This window comes from Hemibagrus wyckioides, linkage group LG11 (genome assembly GCF_019097595.1).
Source record: "Hemibagrus wyckioides isolate EC202008001 linkage group LG11, SWU_Hwy_1.0, whole genome shotgun sequence".
NCBI classification, from domain to species: domain Eukaryota; kingdom Metazoa; phylum Chordata; class Actinopteri; order Siluriformes; family Bagridae; genus Hemibagrus; species Hemibagrus wyckioides.
The window spans coordinates 28,008,904-28,025,851 of record NC_080720.1 but is presented as its reverse complement, the minus strand read 5'-3'; the positions used below and the strand labels follow the sequence as shown (position 1 = coordinate 28,025,851).

Genomic DNA, 16,948 nt, shown 5'->3' with positions numbered 1-16,948 from the left:
GAACAAAACGTGTCGTGTTTTGGGATGAAGATCGTATGATGAAGAGTCAGAGCTGTAGCTGTGTGTTCTGGAGATTTGACAAACACTAAATAACAGTAGGATGCAATAGACAAAATGTTTTTAACCAGTCACGTCTATACTCGTGGTATTACGCTGATTATGGCCGTGTGTTCGTGCTCAGGTGAGTTCTACGAACACTTGGAAAAGATTTGTTTACTCTTTTGTATCGCCACATTTCTGACCAACAAACAAAGGTGTTTTACCGCATGTGCTTGAGCTTTACACATTATTTAGGTAAAAGTTCCTTTCGCTCTTTTGTTTCATTTAATCATTTATAGTGAGTAAACAAAAACCAAAGCAAAATTTTCAATCAATTTCACTCAAGAGGCGGACCTAAAAATGTGTGAAGTCACCCTAACAAGTTTTGATTTGCAAACCATCACCTAATTAATATTCAAATTAGCGTATGACGTCATAGGAGGGAAAACTCAAGCGACTTTTTGAATATTCATTGAAAATACTTTCCCCTGCAGAACTGACCACGCTGCATGCTGTAAAAACATTCACAGAAACTCTCTCTCAGGAGCAGAAGACGCTGATGCACCGCATCTCAGGGTATAAACACAAGCGGCCTCCATTTTGATCAAAGCTGCCAACTTTTTGTGCAGAACGGGGGAAAAAAAAATAAATAACGGTATTGATGGAACTCTGATTGGCATTGGGAGCGACCCGAATCCACGCATGCGCACTAAGCCCTTTAACAATGTGATGAGCCAAAACATTAGCTTAAAAGCTAACGTTAAGTAGAAATCATTGCTAGCTAACGTTTCACGCGCTTACCCGGTGTGTCGCCGCAGGTGCTGCTCCGGCTCCGCAAGCTGCTGCAGCTCGCGTCGTCCTCGTCCGGCAGTTCCTCCACATAGTCGGAGCCATTATCATCACCATCATCTAAATGCTCTTCATCGTCTTCATCTTCTATATAATCCGCATCTTTTTCGGAGCGGCGGAAAAAGTCTTCCTCTTCTTCCTCGGACTGTAAACTCACGGCGTCCTCTTCCTCTTCGTTGCTGCTCTCGTGGTCGTCGTAGATTATTTTGCTCAGTGTTTTGCGCCTTCCTCCTCTGCCACCTCCTCCTCCTCTTCCTCCTCGTTTACCCCTGCTGCCTCTGCCCCTCGGTAACGAGCTTCCTCTCCGTCGCCCCCTTTTCGATGGCTGGTAGTTTTCATCCACCCCAGTGTCCAGTGTCCACAGTCCTCTGCCTCTGCCTCTACCCCTGCCTCTGCCCCGGCCGCCTCGACTCCCTCGCGCCGCCGCTGGAGATGCCTCATCCGGCACTAGTCCCCGAGCAGCCGCTCTGCCTCTTCTTCCTCTCATTTTTTTTGGAAAAGGATATGTTACACTGTTTTATTATTGTTTTCTCTTTATTTACAGCCTTCTTTCGCGCCACGAGTCTTACAGGAAGGAAATCTCACAAAAGCACGCAATTCTCAATAAACTCCGAGTCCACCCTCCCATAAACTTCTTTCCAAAAGTCCGACAAAGCAGCGGACTCAATTAACGGGCGAAAGCTCGAGCGGAATGGCCGGTGTCCCGCTCCGGGTCGCACACAGCCGCCATTTTTCTTCCCCTCTTTCCCTACTGAAAACAGCAGAAGGCCTTCTCCAGCTCGTGCGTTATTTTGTTCTCCACCCGTATTCCACACGATCCCGCCTTCTACAATATGATTGGCTAGAACCCTCCCGCCTTCTGTGCAGCTGATTCGTTTGTAGTTAACCTTGTCCATTCAGCGGATTGGTTATGAATACTAACCAATCGTGGCGCAAGAGGCGGGATTTGAGTGAATGCGGGTGGAAAAATAACACTAGACGTAGTTATGCGAGGTCACGTGTCGCGCTCTACAATGAACTTTCTGTGGCGTCACGTGACACCACAAAATTATTGACCATAGTAGTAGGCGCTGATTTGGTCTATTTACATCCTGTAGACGTCCAGTTCTGAGCTGCAAATGTGACTTATTTACTGTTTTTAACAGTAAAGATCTCATGTTTTGCGATAAACACCGTGAACTCGGTACATGAAGGGAACAAGCCGAAAAGAAATAAAGCAAAAACGTTAGTTATGCTTCATCTTGGTGAAAGTACAGTTGAGTGTCATCTTCTGCACTCTCACTGGTCTGTGGTTTAATCTGTACAGTAACAGGAAAACAATCCAAATATAATGTTTTGCATGGACCCTCACTCCACATCCAGAGACAAGGCTTAAAATCACAGAATTAGGATCATTTGTCTCGAGGAGAACTTTGCTCAAAGTCCTCATCATACTCAAAAGTCATAATACACTATATGGCCAAAAATATGAACACCTGACCATCATCTTCAGATCACATCTCATTTCATAATTGCTGCTATTATGACCTCCACTCTTTTGGGAAGTCTTTGGAGTTGAAGGTTATAATAACAGAGGAGTTGAGGTCAGGGTGCTGTACAGGTACTTCCTAAAATGTGGACAAAGTCATCTTCACCATTAAAAGTATCAGCATGCTGCATAACCATATATTTTCTCTGTATGAGGCGACATTCTGATCAATATTCAGAAGGTTAAACATCTTGAACCACCAAAAACCCATGGCAGTCTGTTCTAAAGTCTTCTTCATAGAGTTTTTGTATAAACGGCATAATTTTGCTATTAGAATCAGTCTATCACTGTTTAGAGTAATAAAACATCTCGAGCCACCAAAAAACAAACAAACATTAAACTGCAGTCTGAAGAGGATTTTAGGCCAAGCTAGAACCATTTAAGGTCATACTGCAGTGACATGTTAGCAAAATAAGGAAGATGTTGTATGGAAATTAGACGTTTTCTACAGCATGTACCACAACATTAGAGAAGTAGAAGTTTATTTAACTTTAATGGTAGAAATCCTTAGTGTCAGAAATTTGAGATGAATCATTTCCTTTAGCTTTATGGGACTTTTTGAAGTCTTTTGGACAGAAGAATTTGTGTGGAGCTGCATTTTTGTCTTATTGGCTTAAAAAATGTTGAGAAGGACTGTTTATAACAAAAATGAACAAGCCGACTGCATGTGGATTGTGGTTTAAGAGGAATACATCAGTGCAACTTTCTATTATAGGAAAATAATTATCTTTAGGTGTGTACAGGCTATAGTGTGGTTCAGAATATAGTCCACAGTAGCACATTAAACAATACTTAGTAACAAGAAATATTATTTTGTAGCCACGGTTTACATTTTATAAAATGTCACACCGTTTATTTTGTTCACTAAACAACTTTCACCCAGCTTCATCTACTACAGAAATAAGGAACTAGGCCTTAATTATAACAATTGTGCTGTGCTGTAGTAGGAAAGTAATCAACAGCAGGGTGCTGTCTGCCTCTAGGAAAAGTAGTTAAAGGTGCGTTCAAGTTTCCTGTCGTTTCTGTACGTATAAGTAAAAGCTAATCTACCATCACCCTCGGTACTCAAATACTTCACGGAACCATTATTATGACTACTTAGTCTAGTTAGCTAACAATTATATACATAGTTGTAATAAACTTTAAAATAAAATAAAATATAACAATCAAACTTTATGTGAACAGTATGCTTAAGGTGGCGAAGCACATTCAAGTTCACAAAGGATGGAAAGTTATGTTATTATTCTGTGGCGACCTATTTCGAGCATAAAAATAAATTATTTATCCTAAATAGTCTAACACAAAACGAGCACATCATCAATATCTAATCGACAACAGTATATAACCATGCCTTCTTGAACGTCCACTGTAGACCGTCCAATATCGAGTTGTCGTGGCCGAGTGGTTAAGGCGATGGACTAGAAATCCATTGGGGTCTCCCCGCGCAGGTTCGAATCCTGCCGACAACGAATAACACTTTTCATTTTTTTTTTTTTAACATATATTTAATGTATATTAAATATGACCACGGAGACTACTCCAAATGCGGTGAGTTTAATATTCGCAACTCGATTTCCAACAATAACATAAATAAATCTTAGATATAAATAAGCCAGCGTGACAACTACAAAGCCATAAACACGGCATAACAATGTACAACAAACCTATACACTGATCATTTAGCGTTAGAAACAACATATTCCTATCATGGTGTAATATTTCAGTTTTATTAATGTTAATGTATATTTAATTATCCCGTTTTATTCATTTCAGACAGGCTTTGGCTAAACTTCTAAATGTTATGTGTTAAAAAGTCCACTAGGGGGCGCCAAAGCACAAGCTTTCTAAATAAATGGGAATTTTACACACGTGCATCTGACCGCAGTTCACAGTTCACGCAGTTCACGTGTCTAAAGCAGATGAGGATCAGTCTGTATGATGCAGAACAAGCGGTCATATACAGCTTATAATCATAAAACCGAGTAGCTGTATGATTCTCTTCGTCCACTTTAATAGGAACACCTGCACATTTACGCAGTTGTCCAGTCAATCATGCAGATACAAGGCTAGAGATTTACTTAATGTTCACACCAAACATGGGACTTCAACTGTGACATGGTTGTTGGTGCTAGATAAGCTGTTAGATGGTCAGATCAGCACAGTCACTCTGACCTGTACACTGTGTTTGCTGAAATCTTTCTTTGCCCTCTTCTGTGGGATCTGACCAGCCCGGCTCGCCTTCACTCACATGCACAACATCAAGATTCCTGGTTGTTCCTCTTTGGTAGATATTGACCACTGCATATTGGAACACCCCAGAAGACCGGCTGTTTTGGAGATGCTCTGGCCCAGACATTGAATCTTCACCATAGTCAGGTCACTCAGATCCTTGAACTTGGCCATTTTTTATGATTCCAACACAAAGTTCTAACAAATATATATGCTGCCTAATATACTTCAGTGGTTTTAATCTTATGGCTGATTAAGATATCTGCACACACACACACACACACTTTATTTCTCTCCAATGCACCTCTTTTGCTGCCACACTTTTTACTTAATTAGTTTATTTTTCCTCTCTCATACCCTTTCGTTTTTTTTCCTTCTTCTCTCCATCATTAGGGCTTTAACAGGACATACACTATATTGCCAAAAGTATTCACTCACCTGCCTTGACTCGCATATGAACTTAAGTGACATCCCATTCCTAATCCATAGGGTTCAATATGACGTCGGTCCACCCTTTGCAGCTATAACAGCTTCAACTCTTCTAGGAAGGCTGTCCACAAGGTTTAGGAGTGTGTTTATGGGAATTTTTGACCATTCTTCCAGAAGCGCATTTGTGAGGTCACACACTGATGTTGGACGAGAAGGCCTGGCTCTCAGTCTCCGCTCTAATTCATCCCAAAGGTGTTCTATCGGGTTGAGGTCAGGACTCTGTGCAGGCCAGTCAAGTTCCTCCACACCAGACTCTGTCATCCATGTCTTTATGGACCTTGCTTTGTGCACTGGTGCACAGTCATGCTGGAAGAGGAAGGGGCCAGCTCCAAACTGTTCCCACAAAGTTGGGAGCATGGAATTGTCCAAAATGTCTTGGTATGCTGAAGCATTCAGAGTTCCTTTCACTGGAACTAAGGGGCCAAGCCCAGCTCCTGAAAAACAACCCCACACCATAATCCCCCCTCCACCAAACTTTACACTTGGCACAATGCAGTCAGACAAGAACCGTTCTCCTGGCAACCGCCAAACCCAGACTCGTCCATCAGATTACCAGATGGAGAAGCGCGATTCGTCACTCCAGAGAACGCGTCTCCACTGCTCTAGAGTCCAGTGGCGGCGTGCTTTACACCACTGCATCCGACGCTTTGCATTGCACTTGGTGATGTATGGCTTGGATGCAGCTGCTCGGCCATGGAAACCCATTCCATGAAGCTCTCTGCGCACTGTTCTTGAGCTAATCTGAAGGCCACATGAAGTTTGGAGGTCTGTAGCGATTGACTCTGCAGAAAGTTGGTGACCTCTTCGCACTATGTGCCTCAGCATCCGCTGACCCCGCTCCGTCAGTTTACGTGGCCTACCACTTCGTGGCTGAGTTGCTGTCGTTCCCAAACACTTCCACGTTCTTATAATACAGCTGACAGTTGACTGTGGAATATTTAGGAGCGAGGAAATTTCACGACTGGATTTGTTGCACAGGTGGCATCCTATCACAGTTCCACGCTGGAATTCACTGAGCTCCTGAGAGCGACCCATTCTTTCACAAATGTTTGTAAAAACAGTCTGCATGCCTAGGTGCTTGATTTTATACACCTGTGACCATGGAAGTGATTGGAACACCTGATTCTGATTATTTGGATGGGTGAGGGAATACTTTTGGCAATATAGTGTACATTACCTTTACACAGAGTCAGTATTATAATGACTAGAGCCACTGCCTGCCTTTATGTGCATGAATTTGACAGAACTGCTCAAGCTGACAAACTTCTTTATAAAACAATTCTTTATAAAATACTTCATTATTAAAACAAAATACATTAAATCCTAAAATACACTTTCACGACTGAATAATTCATTTCCTCTTACTGCTATGAAATAGGAAATAAAACAAAAGACACAAAAACAAGAGACACAAAACCATTTTTTCATGACAACCTTAAATATTTCTGCAGAGCATTAAACTGACTGTAATACACCGATCAGGCATAACATTATAACCATTGACAGGAAGTAACACTGATGATCTCCTCATCATGGCACCTGTTAGTGGGTGGGATATATTAGGCAGCAAGTGAACATTTTGTCCTCAAAGTTGATGTTCGAAGCAGGAAAAATGGGCAAGCGTAAGGATTTGAGCGAGTTTGACAAGGACCAAATTGTGATGATTAGACGCCTGGATCAGAGCATCTCCAAAACTGCAGCTCTTGTGGGGTGTTCCCAGTCTGCAGTGGTCAGTATCTATGATAAAGTATCCTGTAACACAGCTCACAGGAGTTAAAGGATCTGCTGCTAAAATCTTGGTGCCAGATCCCACAGCACACCATCAGGAATCTAGTGGAGTCCATGTCTCAATGAGTCAGGGCTGTTTTGGCAGCAAAAGGGGGACCAACGCAACATTAGGCAGGTGGTCATAAAGTTATGCCTGATCTGTGAAATTGTATTTATTAAAAAAAACAAAAAAAAAAACAAAACAAGACAACAGCAGTAACGCTCTGTGGGACATTATCAGGGTTTTATTAAAAAGGGTCTGTACAGGTCGACTAAAAGAGCTCGATCACCTCGATGGAGTACTGGCCCAGCTCTTGAGACTGCTTGGATTGTTTGAGAGCTTCGAGGCTTCCTTCGATCTTCCCCAGTTCAGAGTACAACTTCACCTAAAGATGAATCCAGAAGATTTGAATGTAGACACTGAATATTTAGCATTATTAAAAAAGAACGCTGTGTTTACGGCGTTAGGTCCGAGGGAAGGGTTTGAGACTAGTCTTTATGGGCGAAAATATACAAAACTTCATTTTATGATCTGAAAGCCAGAAACTAGAAAGCCAGCGATTTCCTGAAAACCTCCTTCGGTAATGGAAGCTTATGTTGAGCATCTGCTGTAAAAAGTTGAACCTATTGGGAAATGGGAAACTCACCTGCGATCTCACGAACTTGTGGAGGCCGGAGAGCAAGCTCTTAGCTTCAGGAGCCAAAACCAGGACTGTGAAGTGAGCATCGAGCAACAAGCAAACCCAATCCAAAATCTACAGGAACAAAAAATATCCAATATTTAACTCATTAACAGGCAGCCACATGGTTCAAACTCTGCCATCATGATGCAGATTTATCTTCAATAAATTATTTCAAATAAAAATGTATATTATTGTTATTTTTTATTTAATAAAAATATGTATCATTATTTATTTATTATTTAAATTAAAATGTATTTATTATTATTTAAATAAATAAATTCTCTCTAATGTGACTGATACAGTTTTATATAAGATTTATAATTAATCATTTTTTCTGGTTATCTTCTATTTTGTTAAGTTCCCTTTCTTCTTCTTTCAGCTTTTCCCTTCATGGGTCTCCACAGCAAATCATCTCTCTCCACCTATCCCTATCTTCTGCATCCACTAGCTTCATATCCTCATTTATTCCATCCATATACCTCCTCTTTGGCCTTCCTCTTTGCCTCCTCCTGGCAACTCCATGTCCAACATTCACCAATATACTCACTCTCCCTCCTCTGAACATGTCCAAACCATCTTAATCTGTCCTCCCTAACTTTGTCCCCCAAACGTCCAACATGAGCTGTCCCTCTGATGTACTCGTTCCTAATCCTGTCCAACCTTGTCACTCCCAAAGAGAACCTCAACATCTTCAGCTCCGCTACCTCCAGCTCTGACTCCTGTCTCTTCCTAATCTGTTCCTCATTTGTTAAGGTCCCTTTAATTAGTAAATATCAGACACACAAACCCTAAACAGGACACCATGCAGAGAAATGCTCCTCATGACTGTATAGCGACATGAAGAAAGATTCACATGAAATGGAAGCAGAAGTAGAAAAAGAAAAACAGATAACAGATGTATGGGTTATAAGAGAAGGAAGAGGAAAGTGCAGTTGTTTGTGTAACACAAAGCTGTGTATCTTCAAGCTGAGGTCACTGCTGTGAAATAGCCAACATATATAGTATAAATATTTATAAATATGGGACAGTACAGGGAAATATAGAGAGGAATATAGGGGTGTGAGGGTTGCATAAACAAAACAAAGAGCCTAATTGCCAAGACGTTGCATAACAGTGACTTCACCCTTCCGGCTGACAGTAATAATGAATTATTCCCTCATTTCTAAGACTGCAATAAACCAACCAACAATGTGACTGAGTGTAATATAGTGTGTTTAAAGACGTTGAACGACAACTGACCTGATTTATGGCCGGCATTCGTAAGGTGCGGATCTGATCGTGGGCATCGTGAGAATATTTCAGGTACAGGAACCTGAGGTACTGCAGGAGGAGCTGAACAAACCGAGACAAATGAACACAGCACATGAAAACAAAACAAAAACAAGAACTTTAAGAGCTTTAACATGCTTCCACTACTCTTTTTCTCAAAACTGCAGTAAAAAAAAAAAAAATCCTTTGGCGTATAAATACATAAACAATAATAATAAATAATAAATTACCCAAACAAAATACAAAGCTGATTTATTTTACAATTTATTTTCGTTCCTGGATCCAAGTATCCAGAGCACACGGATCCTTTGCCTCGGATCATCAGCTCAAGTCTCTTTCTAGTTGTTTTGTTTCACTCCAAGTAGAAAAATGCACCAGGGTTCGATTGAAACAGACTAAACACTGTGTGTAAAAGCACACTCGGGTTTGTGTACTTACTATAACCTGTGAGACGCTGAGGTCCTTTAGATGGGGAAGGAGGAGACTGTCACTGTACGCCGTCTGCAGGATCTCATTACTGGTAAACGGGTTAAGGGAAAAAAAAAACAAAAAAAAACTGTACAATGTGCCAAGTCTAAGTCTAGCAAGTTGTTACTTTTTCCATCTCATTATAAGTGTGAACATTCGCAGTAACGCAGTCAATTTGTGTCCTGATCACGCCCATCTATAAAATGGCCAATTTTAAATCCAGTCACAAAATCAACAGATAAAGCTGCAGCTGGTGAGACAGACTTCAGGATACAGTAGCGCTCCTTTGTGGAGTCCCACAGGACAGCTCATATCCAGGGCTAACGGGTCTCTGGGGGGTTTGGAACCGAGGGCCGGGGTTTCTGAGGGAACGTCACAGCTTTCCTCATCCACAGGCGGAGGACAGAAACCGTTGTGCTGATCTCCGTCTGAGTCGGGGCTCCGAGTGAGAGACTTCATGAAGAGCAGACTGTCTGCCTCCAGATCCATACGCTCCAATTCTGTGTCTGGAATACTGGAGGGAGGGAGGGAGGGAGGGAGGGGGAGAGAGAGAAAGAAAGGGAGGGAAGGAGAGAGACAGATATGTGTGCGCTTGTGCTGTGTAAGAGTAACAAAAAATAAAAGGTGTCATAAATATAAGAGTTGTGTGTGTTAACCTGGCTCCTGTCCTCTAACCCTACCCTAACTGCTTTTCCTTGTACCTTTGTGCATAAATACATGCCTAAATATATTGGTTAAGATTCAGGGATACACTGACAGATGCATGAACTAAGAGCCTAAGAGTAATGCTCAATATGATGTCACCACCACCTTGTTTCACTGCAGGAAGGAGCTCTCTGGACCAAAAATAACTAAACCAGTTAAGCAAAGCAAAATGAATATCATAGTAAAGGACTTGCATGGCTGGTGTCTCACCTGAGGATAGCTTTGAGACAAGCACAGGTAACAGCTTCAGGGATATCAGGGAAGAGCTGCAGGCAGATCTGGCAAAGGCGGAAGTCGCTTTTCTCTAAAGCCAGCGTCAGCAGGTCAGGACAAACGCTACACAAAAAACAAAGACATGGTCCACTCTGTGATGAACACAACTAGCCAGATGGAGCAGGATTTAAAAGAACAAATGACCACTGATGAATTTAAAAGGGTCTGGGTGTGTAGCTGTCTCACCTGTGGCACAGGAAGTGTGTGTCGACCAGCTGCAGCAGGGCAGCGTGTGGGTAGAACCCTGGTTCTGCTTGACAACGTGCCACTAGATCACACGCCAGTCTCCCGGCTGTGAGGTGCGGCACTTCCTGTTCGGCTCCACTGAGAAACTCCTGCAGCTGCTTCTCCACCTCCTGCACCGTGCTCACCTGCAGAACAGGGACATGTCACACACACACGAGCAAAAGAGTACACACTCTATATGACTGCCATCTAATGCTGGCCAAATCTGAAACCTCATAGTTGAATGTGAAAGAATCATGGATTAAACATTAAAGAGCTGCTGTATGAGACGGACATGTCCAGTTACCTTGATGTCCGCAGCCAGCTGCTCGACTGTCAGACCGCTCGACTGGTTCTTGGAGCTCGTCTTCTACAGAGGAAATGAAGAATCAGCAACGAATGCACTCATTCACCTGCATCATTTATTGCACATTCTGTAATATTGCTACATAAAACAAACATGGACATCATTCTATTATTTGACACTGCTTCAGTGATCGGATATTTAATGTTGACTGCTTATGATCCACAGAGTCTGATTAAGAGGATGGGTGTTCATCGTCTACGCTGCAATAGTCTGAGAAGAATTTCCACACTATCTTACAGTCCTCCGTGTGGACATGCCGTGGCTCTTCCCCTGCGCGTGTGTCTGCGTTGTGGTGCCGTGAAGCAGCTCGTTCCAGGACGGAACAAGACCCTTGCTCTCTAAATGAAAGAAAAACAAAAAAGGATCTCATTACTGCTGTTGTAATCGCAATTATTCACAATAATCTCGACTATTTTTCCGCCTTCTTCACATTTGTCTAGCTGAAGTGAGTGCTAAGTGTTTGAATACACAGAATACGGATATGAATAAAATGAGTAGAAGTCCTTATTAAAGCAGTACCGTTAGTGCTGGTCTGTTTCAGCTTCCCCATGGCGGTGGCCAGAGACGATTTCTGACACTCAAAAGGAATCACAGAGAGTGATTTCCCATGACACACGAACAGCTTGCTGGAGTAACACCACATCTGCACAGACAAGGCAGGAGACACACACACAAGGCGTCAGAAGACATCACGAGCACACGTGCAGTTTGTATTAACGGATTGGTTTTAGCCTTTAGTTCTGTTGTCTTATTTAGCGCTCTGTCTCTATGTAGCAGCAGGGTCTTAGAGGAACGTTGTTTTATTTCTCCATGTACTGCAACAGCTATATGCACCGACCAGGCATAACATTATGACCACCAGCCTAATTTTGTGTTCGTCCCCCTTTTGCTGCCACAACAGCTCTGACCCGTCGAGGCATGGACTCCACTAGATCCCTGATGGTGTGCTGTGGTATCTGGAACCAAGATTTTAGCAAAGGATCCTTTAACTCATTGAAGTTGTGAGATGGGGCCTCACATTCATTTTTCCTGCTTCATTCATTTTACACATCAACTTGCTGCCTAATATATCCCACCCACTAACAGGTGCCATGATGAGGAGATAATCAGTGTTACTCACTTCATCTCTCAGTGCTCATAATGTTATGCCTGATCAGTGTATAAGGCTGACCTGACTAATGAGACAGCAATAAATATTTAAATAAAGACAGCAGTAAATGTAAACTGCCCTTAGAACCCTTAGGATAGTTTTATTCAGCCATTTTTTTCAAAAAATGTTAGAAAAATATATTTTTCAAACACACACATCATTTCCTAATGCAAACTATAATGTTGTATTAATATGGCACTGATATCATCATCTGAATAGTGCTGAATAGCTGTATAAAGTGTGTGTGTGTGTGTCTGACCTGGCCATATATCCTGCCTGGAAGCTCTCTGGCAGCCTGCAGCGTCTGAAAGTGTGTGTTCCACAGACACAGGAAATCTACGAGAAACAAACAGTTTTAAAATGAAAAATGATGAGATAAAGAACAAAGAACACTGCACACAATACATGGATATTAGTGAAGTAATCTGCCTGAAAGTGTGCGAGAGTGCGAGTCTGCTACCTTTCCCAGTTCCGGCTGAGGGATGCGGTACACCCACCACAGCCATGTGAGCCTGGTCGAGAGGCAGGAGTGAGGCACAGCTCAGATCTCTGTCTCCAGAGGGCAGCTGCATGAGCAGAGAGCGAGGCAGAGCCTGAATTTCTTCAGCTGGAGCCGTGACCACAGGCCGAGCCACCAGGACGCTCTCATACACACCACCGCTACGTACTGAGGAAAGAGGAGTTGACAAGAACCTCAAAAGCATTTCAGCATTACTATTTACATTTTGCTAACATTTTATTTGAAAAACAAAAAATTCTGTTGTATTTCTGGCTACTCACAAAGCCTAAAATCAGTGGCCTGAATAAATACATTATACATCAATCAGGCATAACATGTTGTGTTGGTGGGATCCTTTGAGTCAGGCAAGTCTCAAGGCGGGGCCTCCATTGGCACTAAAGCACAAGACTACTGGCACATGGGGCCTTCATGGGCCCCACCTCACAACTTACAGGACTTAAAGGATATTTTTGATAGATACTGACCACTGCACACCAGGAACACCCCACAAGAGCTGCAGTTTTGGAGACGCTCTGATCCAGTGGTCTAGCCATCACGATCTGGCCCTTGTCAAACTCGCTCAAATCCTTACGCTTGTCCATTTTTCCTGCTTCTAACATCAACTTTGAGGACAAAATGTCCACTTGCTGCCTAATATATCCCACACACTAACAGGTGCCATGATGAGGAGATCATCAGTGTTACTCACAGCATGTTTTCCATATTTATTTTAATACAGCACTGTGCCAACTTTTCAAATGAATATAAACTTTGTTTTTATTTACCAAGGACACAGAATTCACAGCTGAATCTGAAATAACTGTTGGACCCAGAGGTCTCTACACTTCCTACAACACTGTTACATTACACATCTGCTGTGTGCAAGCTTTTAATATAGAAACTACAATAATAATGTATTAGAAGCAGCATGTTAATCTAAGCCTATAGTTCATGCTAGAGTCTGAGTAATAAATGATATGTTGCCAATAAAAATGAAAAGCAAATAATACTGAAGGAGGACATCAGCCACTTAAGAAGTGATGAAGCGACGGCCAAAGAAGGACAGACGGATGCTTACACAGGTACAGCAGGTGTATGTTTCCGTCTCTGAAGGTGGCTGAGTAGCTGAGGGGAGCTGACGTGCTGGGCTCCGTCTCTAACCTGTGCTTTGTTAGGGTGTTAGGGCTGAACCTTTGGACATACAGGAAGTGTTGTCCTTTCTGAAACACACACACAATTATTCTTTCTATACATGAGCAAAGTTCAGCTCTGTTAGCGATCAGTTCACTGGTATCCAAAACACATTAAAGAGAGCTAATAAGAGTTAGTTAAGTGTGTGTGTACCTGTTCTGTACTGAAAATAAGCATGAGCCGCTGCTCCGTCCGCACCAATGTACTCCACCTGCACACAAACCAAACAGCAGCTTTCACACAAGTGATTTGTCCGATTTCAGTTACCATGACAGTTAACATGTTCAGTGAGACGGTGTTTCACCACCAAGCTTATTAACCAGCCAGTTCAGTGCACACAGTGTCTGGTCTCACCTGATGACCTCCTCCTGTGACAGCACTTCCTCTACAGGCTGCTGAGGCGCAGTGAGGAGCGAGTCGAGGAGGCGAACAGCACCGCGCTGAAACAGAACCACCGGCTCTTGCTCTGGGGCTGAGTGAACTCTGTATATCTCAGCGGACACCTGATACACACACACACACAGAGAAGTGCACACAGAAAGAGAAATACACAAACACACAGACAGACAGTTAGTCACACAGACAGACAGTCACACAGACAGAGAAAGACAGAGTGACCGTCATTGAGGGAGACACACAGAAAGAGAAATACATACACAGACAGAGACAGTCAGACAGCCATACACAAAGCGAAATACACAGACAGAAAAAGATAAATGCACACACACAGAGACACAGGCGGGCAGTCACACAGACAGGCGGGCAGTCACACAGACGAGAAATACACAGACAGACAGAAAGAGAAATAAACAGACAGTCAGAAAGAGAAATATACACAAACAGTCACACAGACACAAAGAGAAATACACAGACAGACAGTCACACACACACACACACACAGACAAGCTTATTTAGAGGAATTTTATTACACACTTGACCTGTTTATTAACATACATTCAAACACACTTACTGTTGCTTTGAAGGCTTTGTCGAGACTGACCTCATCTTCCTTCCAAACTCTGATGACCTAAACGAATCACCAGAGACACTGTTAAATAAACATCCATTTACAGCTGCAGTAATCTAAGAGATAACACTGATCTCGTGGATGATCCACGGCACTGACTAGCTAAAAGTTTGACGCTCTTTCCATTAAAATGTACAGGAAGGCGCAATAATGGGAAACTGACCGACATCGTGTTGGGAAGATAGAGCTCACATCACACGCGACTCATCACCGATTCATTTCTAATCATCTTACATTCAATCACTTTTATTGGTATAGCGCTTTTAACAAAGAACCTTGTCTCAAAGCAGCTTTACAGAACATAAGAACCAAAAGACTAGATTAAGCGTTAGACAAAATCATCTCTAGTGAGCAAGCCTGAGGCGACTGTGGCGAGGAAAGACTCCATTAGATGGTATGAGGAAGAAACCTTGAGAGGAACCAGACTCGAAAGGGAACCTCATCCTCATCTGGGTGACACCGGAGAGTAAATTATTCTACACACCGGAGAGTGTGTTATGAACAAATGTCCTGTCTGCAGTCATGTACAATCAGTTGTGTCACAACCTCACATTCACCCATGTTCCTTTATCCACTCTTCTCTTACCTTGTCATCTGTAACCACCACGTACTCGCTGGTCTGTGGGTTACAGACAGCAGGACAGGACACACGCTGACCCTGTTTCACTGCCCAGCTGCCCAGAGGCTTCTGATCAGAAACCTACAACCACAAGGAGGAATACATGCTGGATCAAGTGCTCCATGTAGCCTAGGGTTCCTCAGATCTTGCCCTGGAGAGCCAATGCACTTCAGAGTTTAGCTCCAACCCTCATCAAACACGTCTTCCTGTGATAATGATCCTGAAGACACTGATTAGCATTCTCAGATAATTAAGGTTAGAGCTAAACTCTGCAGGAAAGTGGATCTCATGGGCCAGATCTCTGACGTAGCCCTTGAACGCAGCATTACAGACAAAGCAATATTTTGATTAGCATTATCACAAAAACAGCACTGCAGTGTAGTGGATTATAGTTTGATTCCTGGTAGAGCTTCACCAATATTAGTGCACTATATTTATCATATATTTAGGAGTTATTTGGGATTCGCAAAACTTTCCTTCGTGTTTGCTAAAGATACTTAGCCAGCTAGGTTAAGTTAGTTAAGCTAACGTTACAGCGTTAACGTTAAACCCACGAGCTTACTTTAATTAACACCCAGTGACTTTATAAGAAACACCATTTCACACATTTTAATGGGTTTATATAAAGAGTAAACAGCTTTAACACGCCCGCTTTCTCTAGCCGTACTCGTGGCTGTGTTTACACGCCGAGCGCGAGCTAGCAGCGCGTGCCCCGGCTCTCTGTCCCACGCTGACATTCCCGCTGTGTGTTTATTACCTTGTACAAGGTGACAGATCGCGTGCAGTCGGTAACGATCACACGATCCTCATCTCCGCCCGGCTCGATCCCCTGAATCCCCGAATCTGCGGAGTTCCGCGCTGACACGAGCCCGCACAGCGTGTACGCTTCATACAGCGCCGCCATGTTTCTGAGCGACACTTAGGAAACATCGCGAGATTACACGACAGGCACGACGAGAGCCGATCAGTTTACAGAGCGCTGATCACACTACCCCTAATGTCCTGGAGGATTTTTTCAAGTACACTACACCGCTACATTTTCTATCTATAAATAAATACTTGCGATAAGCAATTCAGTGCATTTTTACTACACTAAAGCCCTGCCAGCAGCCAAGCCTGCCTCGATCATCCCAAACCATGCTGCAAAATGCACCATATACACACTATACTGCCAAAAGTTTTGGGACACCCCTCCAAATCACTGAATTCAGGGGTTGGGCTTGACCCCTTAGCTCCAGTGAAAGGAACTCTTAATGCTTCAGCATACCAAGACATTTTGACGCTCCCAACTTTGTGGGGACAGTTTTAGAAATAGCCTTTATTTATCACATATACATTACAGCACAGTGAAATTCTTTCTTCGCATATCCCATCCATGGAGGTTGGGGTCAGAGCGCAGGGTCAGCCATGATACAGTGTCCCTGGAGCAGAGAGGGTTACTGGCCTTTCTCAAGGGCGCAACATTGGCAACTTGGTGGTGCTCGGGCTTGAACCCCCAATCTTGCGGTCTATGACCCAGAGCCACTACCACTTGAGCCACCACCGCAGTTTGGGGATGACCCCTTCCTGTT

General features: G+C 43.0%; 2 protein-coding genes and 1 non-coding gene across 6 annotated transcripts in view; 1 reads left to right on the top strand and 2 right to left on the bottom strand.

Annotated features, from left to right (window-relative positions):
• LOC131361588 (nucleosome-remodeling factor subunit BPTF-like) overlaps positions 1-1,661 on the bottom strand; it is a 50,122-nt gene extending 48,461 nt beyond the window's left edge. For 2 of the 4 annotated variants that reach the window (XM_058402880.1, XM_058402878.1), the window contains exon 1: positions 841-1,659. In XM_058402880.1, the coding sequence (XP_058258863.1) occupies positions 841-1,375 (535 nt within the window). In that variant the 5' untranslated portion in view covers positions 1,376-1,659. Of the gene's footprint in view, positions 1-840 lie in introns of all 4 variants that reach the window. The other 2 variants (XM_058402879.1, XM_058402876.1) reach the window with 2 other exon arrangements.
• A 2,142-nt stretch (positions 1,662-3,803) lies between these two features.
• trnas-aga (transfer RNA serine (anticodon AGA)) lies at positions 3,804-3,885 on the top strand. The gene has a single exon. It is a non-coding gene; the product is annotated as a tRNA-Ser (tRNA).
• A 3,195-nt stretch (positions 3,886-7,080) lies between these two features.
• On the bottom strand, positions 7,081-16,298 carry nol11 (nucleolar protein 11). Its single transcript, XM_058404032.1, has 18 exons — positions 16,135-16,298; positions 15,345-15,458; positions 14,702-14,758; positions 14,086-14,234; positions 13,885-13,942; positions 13,619-13,760; positions 12,502-12,708; positions 12,301-12,377; positions 11,411-11,534; positions 11,129-11,229; positions 10,832-10,894; positions 10,486-10,670; positions 10,237-10,362; positions 9,596-9,835; positions 9,292-9,370; positions 8,824-8,916; positions 7,549-7,656; positions 7,081-7,287 (listed from the first exon to the last, which is right to left on the bottom strand). Exons 1-18 carry the CDS (start codon positions 16,279-16,281, stop codon positions 7,174-7,176), a joined length of 2,184 nt encoding a protein of 727 aa, XP_058260015.1. The 5' UTR covers positions 16,282-16,298; the 3' UTR covers positions 7,081-7,173.
• Positions 16,299-16,948: the final 650 nt, after the last annotated feature.

Coding starts and splice junctions, on each gene's coding strand:
- nol11 (XM_058404032.1), bottom strand. CDS start 16,281: ATGGCGGCGCTGTATGAAGCGTACACGCTGTGCGGGCTCGTGTCAGCG. Junction 13,761..13,884: donor TTATTTTCAGTACAGAACAG/GTACACACACAC, acceptor TGTGTGTTTCAG/AAAGGACAACACTTCCTGTA. Junction 10,363..10,485: donor ACACACTTCCTGTGCCACAG/GTGAGACAGCTA, acceptor TTTTTTGTGTAG/CGTTTGTCCTGACCTGCTGA.